This window comes from Chaetura pelagica, unplaced genomic scaffold, assembly GCF_000747805.2.
Source record: "Chaetura pelagica isolate M959 unplaced genomic scaffold, ChaPel_1.0 scaffold356, whole genome shotgun sequence".
NCBI lineage: Eukaryota > Metazoa > Chordata > Aves > Apodiformes > Apodidae > Chaetura > Chaetura pelagica.
The window spans coordinates 4,967,665-4,977,587 of record NW_009953964.1 but is presented as its reverse complement, the minus strand read 5'-3'; the positions used below and the strand labels follow the sequence as shown (position 1 = coordinate 4,977,587).

At 51.8% G+C, this 9,923-nt stretch overlaps 1 protein-coding gene across 1 annotated transcript; it reads left to right on the top strand.

Annotated features, from left to right (window-relative positions):
* Positions 1-73: 73 nt before the first annotated feature.
* On the top strand, positions 74-1,423 carry ADRB2 (adrenoceptor beta 2, surface). Its single transcript, XM_010002071.1, has one exon. The coding sequence runs from the start codon at positions 74-76 to the stop codon at positions 1,265-1,267; it is 1,194 nt and encodes a 397-aa protein (XP_010000373.1). The 3' UTR covers positions 1,268-1,423.
* The last annotated feature ends 8,500 nt before the right edge of the window (positions 1,424-9,923 follow it).

Genomic DNA, 9,923 nt, shown 5'->3' with positions numbered 1-9,923 from the left:
TCGGCGGGGAGGGGGCCGTAGGCAAGCCCGAGCCCCCGGAATCTGCCCGGGAGGCTGCTGGGGGGGGCGGGCCATGGGGGTGGCAGGGACCGAGCTGCCCGGCGGCAATGTTAGCGCCAACCAGAGCGCCACCGACCCCACTCTGTCGCGGGATGTGTGGATGGTGGGCATGGGGATCCTCATGTCGGTGATCGTGCTGGCCATCGTCTTCGGCAACGTGCTGGTGATCACCGCCATCGCCCGGTTTCAGCGCCTGCAGACCGTCACCAACTATTTCATCACCTCGCTGGCCTGTGCTGACCTGGTGATGGGGCTGGCCGTGGTTCCCTTTGGCGCCTGCCACATCATCATGGAGATGTGGAAGTTTGGGAACTTCTGGTGTGAGTTCTGGACCTCCCTGGATGTGCTTTGCGTCACAGCCAGCATTGAGACCCTCTGCGTCATTGCCGTGGACCGGTACTTCGCCATCACCTCCCCTTTCAAGTACCAGAGCCTGCTGACCAAGAGCAAGGCACGTGTGGTCATCCTTGTGGTGTGGGTAGTCTCAGCCCTCACCTCCTTCTTGCCCATCCAAATGCACTGGTATCGGGCAGACCGTGATGAGGCCATTCTGTGCTATGAGAAGGAGACATGTTGTGACTTCTTCACCAACCAAGCCTATGCCATTGCCTCGTCCATCATCTCCTTCTACCTGCCCCTTGTGGTCATGGTATTTGTGTATGCCAGGGTCTTCCAGGTGGCCAAGAAGCAGTTGCAGAAGATAGATAGGAGTGAGGGGAGGTTTCACATCCAGAACAAGGAGCAGGAGCAGAAAGGGGGAGCTGGGCACCGCCGTTCCTCCAAGTTCTTCTTGAAGGAGCACAAGGCCCTCAAGACTCTGGGCATCATCATGGGCACCTTCACCCTGTGTTGGCTGCCCTTCTTCATCGTTAACATTGTGCACGTCATCCAGGACGACATCATACCTAAGTACGTGTACATCCTCTTGAACTGGCTGGGGTATGTCAACTCTGCCTTCAACCCTTTGATCTACTGCCGGAGCCCCGACTTCAGGTACGCCTTCCAGGAGCTCCTGTGCCTCCGCAGGTCTGCCCTGAAGATGTATGCCAATGGCTACTCCAACAGCAACGGCAGGAGCGACTACAACGAGGAGGACAACGGCTACCCCCTGGCATCGGATAAAACCCGCGAGTTGCTCTGCGAAGAGGGCTCCTTCCCTCACCCCGAGGATTTTTTGCACTGCAAAGGTACTGTGCCTTGTGGGTAGCTTTGGGACGTGATGGGCTCTGGTGTGGCACACTTCTGTTATTAAGAGGCACCTTTTTCTGTAAGGGATAACAGAGCAGATAACAGTAACAGTCATCTAGAGCACACCTAAAATCTAATGGCTGCAGGAAACCCAAAACTCAGCAAACATTCTGCAAACAGGCAGGGTCAGGTGGGCTTCTTGCCTCTACCTATTTAGAGGCATGACTGAGGGGCCGTGGAGCATCAGTGGGGGGTACTTAATTTAAGGCTGTGCAGAAGACTCGTCCCTGGAGGAAGTTTCTGCCCGCAGCCGATGTTAACTACCTCAGGACCCCACTGTTCGGAGCCGCTGCGGGAGCGGGACCGAGGGAAACCGCGGGGGTCCGCCCCGGGTCCCTTCTCATAACGGCGCCGGCGGCCGTGGGACTCCTCCCGCAGGTGCCAGTTAGTCCCAGTTCAGGGGACTGTGCGGAGGTGGCACCCTGGGACAAAACCCCCGGGGAGGGGATGGTAGGAGCGGGACTGAGCCGGAGCGGGGACTGGGCAGGGCAGGGTCAGATCCGCGGCTGTCGCATTCAGTGGGACAGTTTAAACAACGGCCAGAAACAAGGAATATTTGGTGGATTTTTGTTTGGTTGGTTTTTTTCCAGGTGCTGTAGTACTTTTTGCTGAAATAGTAATAGAAATAAATGGAGCACCGGCAGGAGCGACTACAACGAGGAGGACAACGGCTACCCCCTGGCATCGGATAAAACCCGCGAGTTGCTCTGCGAAGAGGGCTCCTTCCCTCACCCCGAGGATTTTTTGCACTGCAAAGGTACTGTGCCTTGTGGGTAGCTTTGGGACGTGATGGGCTCTGGTGTGGCACACTTCTGTTATTAAGAGGCACCTTTTTCTGTAAGGGATAACAGAGCAGATAACAGTAACAGTCATCTAGAGCACACCTAAAATCTAATGGCTGCAGGAAACCCAAAACTCAGCAAACATTCTGCAAACAGGCAGGGTCAGGTGGGCTTCTTGCCTCTACCTATTTAGAGGCATGACTGAGGGGCCGTGGAGCATCAGTGGGGGGTACTTAATTTAAGGCTGTGCAGAAGACTCGTCCCTGGAGGAAGTTTCTGCCCGCAGCCGATGTTAACTACCTCAGGACCCCACTGTTCGGAGCCGCTGCGGGAGCGGGACCGAGGGAAACCGCGGGGGTCCGCCCCGGGTCCCTTCTCATAACGGCGCCGGCGGCCGTGGGACTCCTCCCGCAGGTGCCAGTTAGTCCCAGTTCAGGGGACTGTGCGGAGGTGGCACCCTGGGACAAAACCCCCGGGGAGGGGATGGTAGGAGCGGGACTGAGCCGGAGCGGGGACTGGGCAGGGCAGGGTCAGATCCGCGGCTGTCGCATTCAGTGGGACAGTTTAAACAACGGCCAGAAACAAGGAATATTTGGTGGATTTTTGTTTGGTTGGTTTTTTTCCAGGTGCTGTAGTACTTTTTGCTGAAATAGTAATAGAAATAAATGGACGGTTTGCCCAGAATGTGAAACTCTGACTGTGGGACTTAGGAATGTGGTACTGGGAAGTTGGGTGAAACGCTGCTACAGCCACAGACCATCTTTTTGTTAAGGCTCCAAGCAAAGCTTTTTGGCTGCCCGGTTTGTTTAACTTCGTCTGGAATGACAGTGAGCCCGAGGAGGTGGGAAGGGAGATGTTTGATTTTCTGTGGCAGACTGGCAGCACAGCCCTGGCCGCAGGACGGCTCTAGGTTGGTTGGTTTGCGTGTAGAAGGTTTTTCCCCTGCGGCAAGCTTTGCATTTTGTTCCCGGCTTGCAAGAGTTGGCGGCGGGCGCGCAGGGCTGTCAGGGGGCAGCAGACACGGGCAGGCAGGTGTGGGCTGAGGGACGCCACGGAACGGGGACAGAGGTGGCACTGCTGCCCCCGGCTTGCTCAGTGCACGTCCTTACCTGGCGGAAAGAGGCAATCGGGGTGGGAGTGGAGTTGCCCCCCCTTCCCTCGTTCTCTTCACCTGCGGGTGCTGTGTGAGAGGCTGGACCACGGGGACGTGCAAGTGCGCGTTTTTTTCAAGAGCACTCGGGAGACGTGGGGGGCAACAGTGCTGACGGGACCTATGGGCGTTCCAAGGGGCCTTGGTGACCTGAGAGGGGATGCTCGGGGTCACAGTGTGTGTGTGTGTGTCTCTTCCCACCGCTCCCCTTCTCCCCGCGCGATCCCCCGCAATTCCACATACCTTCCCTGCACCGCGGGGGTTTTGCTCGTGCTGCTGCTGGGGACGTGTCGCGGTCAGTTTGGGAATCGGTGAGTTCCCGGCAGAGTTGGCTTTGCAGATCAGTGGGGTGACCAGATACTCGGAGTTACCCGGAGCTGAGTCCCCATGGGGTGTCACCCCCTGCTGCAGGCGGCAGAGGAGCTTTGGGCAGCGCGGCAAGGGAGCTGGGGAGGTCGGAGTCTGGGAGGGAGAATGGAGCAGTTTCTGACTGCCGACACCTCTTTGCAGTCCCTGTTTGGTCCTGGCTCTCACGGGTGCTCTTAAGCACCCAAGCGCTGGTGCCTAAAGGGGCTGCCCCGGGCAATGATGAAGGGGAACCCCCCCTGGAACGGTAGTGCAGGGGGGCTGGGGAAGGAGTGTGGGAATTGCTTCTGAGATCTCTGCTGCGGCTTCCGCAAGGTGCAGCGCAGCGACAAACTGCTCTTCGAGCTTTCACGCCCCTCGCGGTAAAACCCCCACCTGGCTTTTGTGGGGCTGGGGTCTGAAAACTCCTAGTGCTTCTTTCTTTCCCGAAACGATCCTGATCCTGCTTGGAAAGGTTGCTGGGAACGAGGATCAGCTGTAAGAGCCCTCTCCTCCTCTAGCCTAGTGACGGGTCCTGGCTCAGCTCCGCTCGCAGCTCAGCACTACAGCAGAGGTAGGGAATGTGCCCCAGAGCCCTCCCCTCTTGCTGCTCGCTGCCTGCTTTGCTGCCTGCGCCTGGCACTGCCCTCCCCCGCTGCCTGGGTGGGCTCTCAGCGGTGCCCGAAGCCCCTTGAGCCGCTTGAGCCAAGCGGGGGGTGAAGGCACGGTGCGGTGTGCGAGGTCCCAGGCTGCCAAAATAATTTGCTCCTTAGATAAACATAACAGGCTGTAGGAGCGAGGGGAGACTCAGGATCAGGACTGGCAGTCAGGTGCTGTTTGCTTCGTGATGTACAAGGGCTGAAATGTGAGAGGCTGAAGTGCCGTGTAGTCGGTGTAAGTACAGGTGCTCGGGCTGGAGATGCACTGTAGCTCGGGCCATGCAGCATTTGGGGTAAGTGAAAATTAACCTCTTGATTGTAGCTACCGGTATGTCCCGTGTCCTGTCCCCTGCGTTTTTAATTTCACCAGTCACTTGCTGTATTTTGCAACACCCAGGGGCAGCATAGGTTAGCTAGCAGGTAGGCAGAGCACCAAGGTAGAAGTGGCTCCCAGTGACAGCCAGCTCCTGAATGGGGGGCCCGGCAAGTCTGCAGCAGCCAAATACACACTGGCTTTAGGATAGGAGTCTGCAGCATAAATAAATCCAGTTCCACATTTCAGTTGCTGTTTGTATTTTTACTATAATGAATTATTTGCATGTCAGCAGCACACCAGGACTTTGTTGTCCAAACAATTGCACTATTTCTTTGGCTGGCTATGTTCATACTTCAGATGTTGCTGCTGTCTGTAGCCAAAGCTGAGAGATGAGCAAGTGGATAATTGCAGAACCACTGCAGCATCCAGAGTACGTGGATTTGGAGGGGGCAGGGGACACTGGACTGCTTGCACTGGGCAGTTGACCTCAGTACTGCAATGCTCAGCTACACTGTTAGGAAACATCAGGCTTGTGATGAAGTCTGAGTGTTGAAGAACTGATTTGTTTCTACTGAGGCAATGTTAGTAAAACTGGTGAAATATGAACAGCGTGGTGCTGGGGGCAGCTGGAATCAAAAGACAGAAATATTGGAGGAAAAAATATAGCAATGCCAAAGCAGAACCTGACAAACTTTTCCTGATCCACACTTGAAAGATAAAAGCTATGTAAGGGAATCCTTTGGACTGATAAAATATTTAATAATAAAAAGATTTATATAAATATATATCTATACTCCAGGCATTAAAAAATGGAGCACTGAAGTCAGAACACTAGCTGATTAAATTGATTTTAGGGTACTTAGGGTTTTTACACTAGCAGGCAGCTGGCTCAGGTTAAATACATCTGATAGGAAAATCACTGTGACAAAAAAATAAATTGTTATTGCAAACAGAGCAGGCTGTACTGCCAGCAAGGTGGGCAGAGCACATGTGAGATACTGCCCACCCCCTGGGTGTCAGTGCATAGGGCTAACTGGAGCTTTGCTGTACATTCACTGCTTTTGGCCACTTTGGCCAAAAAGATTGTTATTGGTTTTGAAGTCTTAGTCAAGCTGAGCGTCACAAACACAGCTTTTGTGTTGTTACAAAATATTGTCCTTGCCATAGGTCCTGCTTGTGATTTGGGCAGCTGTAGTTTCCACTTCAGGAACTGTCTTTGCTTTGTCCTCCAAAACAGGCAAAGTATTGGGACCTGCTGAGTTATGTCAGTCCTTTGCCTCTTGGGAGCATTCCTGGAGAGCTTTTGCTTTCTGGGAAGCCCCAGCCTTGAAATATAACCTGCTGCTTGCTCTGGCACTGAGGAGGTGTGGAAATGCAAGGGGAGCTGGTAGGTGGGACAGGATCTGGGTGCAGATCCCCACTGGCAGCTCAGCTTGTACATCACTTGAGAACTGGATATTCCCAAAGCACTTCATATACCAGATTGTTCAGCAATTCCTAATGTGCAGTATTGCCTATCAGTGCACACCATGTTGCTGTGGGGTGTCAGGGTGGGTACATGGAGCTTGACCTCACCTGTGGAGCCAGGTCTGTGCCTGGTGACCTTCCGTGGGGTTCAGGTGAAGGTGGGACCCTGGCCTAAGGACACCATTAAGCAGTGGGTACAGCAGACAGAGAAGGACAAGACTTAAGTTACCAAATGCACCCCAATGTTTGAAAATAGACTAAGGATTAGTAATATAGAGAGCCCAGCTCCTCTGGAGAGTGGGCGGATGCATGAGCAGGCACACGACGTGCTCTTCAGCTCTCCCATGTCACAGCCACTGTGCTTTTCAAATGGCTTATTTATGTATTTATTTACTATAAGGGTCATGTCTTTTGCCATAGAGGGGAGACTATCAGCAGTGCTTGCTAGGAGTAAACAGCAGGCTGTGATCTATCTCCTAGCATCTCTTGCCCTTCTGGTATTACAGTGCTTCTGCTGCCAGGAGTCTCAAACACTCTCACAGGCTCAGGGAAAGGCTTTTGTTCCCCTCCCTTTGCCAGTCCTCTGCCTCTCAGTGTTTGTTTTCACTGGTATGGTGAATCCATTTCCCAAGGAGATGGGTTTATGAGCATGTTCATTCCTCTGGCAGGAGGGAGAATCTTCTGTCTTGCATGTTCCCTTCTCTGCTCTCTGTCAGAAGACAGTGCCATGCATCTAAAAGCAGCAGGGAAGCAAAGGTTTCCTGACTGCCTGTGGTAGTACCTAGCTGTGTCCCTGAGCAGAGGGGTGAAAGGGGGGAGGCAGGGAAGGTGCCTGGTGGTCTGCTCACCATCCCAGTCTTCCCCCTCCCCTTCTGCCTCTGCAGTACCATCCAGCCCTGGTGAAGCACCTCGTACTTTGGCTGACCCACAACTTTGTTAACTTTTACAACAGCGGCAGTGCCAGTGTTTCAGTTTTGCAGTACCTGGGATGGTTCTTTGGGTTCAGATGTGCAAGGGCTGTTTTGAAAAGCTTACCTGGCCTTGGATGTTGAATGTTTGCAGCAGAGAGGTGGTGTTGCCCCAGGCTCCCTGAGACTAGTGTTTTTCAAGAATTAAGTCTCTTTTTATCATTGTTTTTACACTTCTGCTTGGTTTCTCAGGTGTACAAGCAGGACTGCAGCCACTCCTTGACATCTCCTCCCTGTGCAACAAAGCCTCCTTCAATGTGAAAGCTTAGCACTTTCTGAGACTTGAACCCAGCAGCCCAAGCATTTCTTCCCCTTGTTATTCTTTTATTGGAGCTATTTTGAAAGCAAGCATTAGTCCTAACCTTTCTTCCTAGGGGCAAAGAGAACATTTTGCAATGAACACATCCCAGGCCGTGAGGACACTGTCATTTGGCAGCTGGGGTAACTACACCCTCTTATCAGAGACATTCCTGTGGGGTGATCAGCTGCACTGGGCACCCATTGGGACCTCTGGGTGCTTTTTGTCATCTTACAGTGTAGGGCAGCAATATCTCACCCAGCTCTGCCTCTTGGGAGATGTGCTGCAAGTTGTTCCTCATGGGCCCAAGCTGCAGCTGGTGGCACAGGCAGATCCTGTGGCACAACCCCTCCCTTAGTAGGAGGACTGAGGTTTGTGTTTGTCTGCTTGCAGAACAAAGTACAGCCAGCTCAGCTGGGAGCACAAACTCTCCCCTAGGGTCTTAGTGACACAGCCTGGGTCTAGACAGAGCAGTGCACACTCAAGACTGGAGTTTACACAGAGCTTGGAAGGTCACCTCCCCTGGTGTATGTTGTAAGAGCAGGATACAATCCTGATACACCTGGATTTGGCAGTGGAATTGTTGTGTGTAATGGTGATGAATCAAGCAGAGTGTTTCAGGGAGCACTGAGGTTCTACAAATGTGAATGAAAATAATTAATAAAATATTTTATATTGAAATAATAAAGAAAAAAAATAATTTAAAAAGTGGATTTGCTGCTTTTCCATGCATGCAATTTCAGTTTTTCTCCTGTTTTCTCAGCCTCCCAATGGCAGGAGCATACAACTGAATTTTGGTGCAATATTGCCAGTACCTGCGAGCATGAATTGGGAAATACTTATTTGTTTACTGTCCTTGGTAAGGTCACTTTTACACAAGTGCATATATATATTTAGATATATGTTGTATGTATCTCTCCATTATCTATATACAATGATATGTAGATATGTATATAAACAAGGAAATGTACAGATGTTTTGCTGTGCTTAGTAGATACATAGATGAAGATCTGTATGTTCAAAAGCTTGAGTATTTATTGCAGGTCCTAGATTGACATTGTGTTTAAATAAAGAGTATTTATGGTATGCGTGTAGTCAAGTGTCCTTGCTCAAAGCTGTTTTGCTGGCTCTATTTCCCCAGTACTCTCCAAGATTCTTCTAGTGAATCCTTCAGGGCTCCTAAAAAAAACAAACCACTGCCTGGATATCATGGTGCTGGGGGGGAAGTCACACACAACCTCCTCCAGTGTATGGGAATTTAATTAGTTTATGCAGCACTTTGAGCCCTGGAAAGGGTGAGGCAGTGGTAGGTGCCCAGCACCTCGCCATAAAAGGGCTTCTCTGGTTTTAAGCTCTTATGTCATTGTTTGCAGGCAAGGTGGGTTTTAAAGCTCCACCTGCTCTTCTGCCTGTTTGAACTTGAAACAGTGGCAGTCTTGGATGACTCCCGTGCTGCCATGGCAGAGTAGGGCTGCTGCAGAAACATGGATCAGCACAGCTGGGGGCTTTAATCCTCTGTTGCTGGTCACAATTGCCAGCATTCCCTGGAACTGGGAGGAAACACAGATGTCCAGTTCAGAGACTGTTGGGATGGGAAAGGTACTTTCACTTCAAGGAAGTGGTACATACACTTCAAAGTGTGTGGAAGGCTTGTCTGTAAAGCCCACTGCTGTTCCTGCTCTGACCCAGAAGCAAGCCCTCCCCACACTTCACAGGAACAGACTGTGGTAGGTCACTTCTGTCTGTCTCAGGTTGCTTTATCTCCTACTATGGATTGGAAAAGCATCTAGGGGGATCTTTGGAGAAGTGTCGTAGTCTCCTGGCCTGTTGTCTGTTGTCCAGCCTTGTTGTCCTGGTGCTTTTACTGCTTCAGGTGAGGTGAAGAACGAGCACAGTCCATGTCAAGCAGGATCCCAGCCCAGTGTGTTGCAATGACAAGTATTTTGCATTCTTTATGCCACTTAAGACCATGATGAAAGTCTTGGCAGCAGAGGCCAGCATGTGCCCTGCACATTTTGAGGCTTTTCCTTTCCAGAAACAGCAGTGGGAAGTCATTGTTCAGCTTGGACAAGGAGGGATTACACCAGGCACTTCCAAAACATGACAGATGCCCAAATTGTAATTTATGGTTTTGTAACTTTGTGCTTTCAAGGCACAGAGAACTCCAGCTAGAAATACCAGCTGTTGCTGACTGCAAGAGTCCTGAAGAGAGAATTTGAGTCAGAACCTTCAGCATCTGCGGGGAGGAGTCTCAGCTGTCCCCAAGCCATTTTAAATGAGGTGTTCAGTAAGAGAAGCTTAGAGCCCAGTCTCTACTTCACAGCACCTTTGCTGACTGCCCTGAGGTTCCCAGCAGCCCCTCCTGGCTCTGGTCCTCCAGCCATGCCAAAGGAAAGGCACTAGGAAACATAGCAGCTGCTGCCAGGACTACTTGCAGGTTCACAGACACGACTTAATTGCAGGTGTACACAACAGGAGCAATGGCAAGAGGATCTCTCACCAGCCCTAGAGACAGCTGAACACAGCTCCCCACTCACACCACCTCCTCAGTGGCTTGGGGGGGAGGGGAGGTTCAGGCTCTACCACTGATCTTCGCAGCCCCAGCCCAGTCCTGAGAAATGTATAAACAG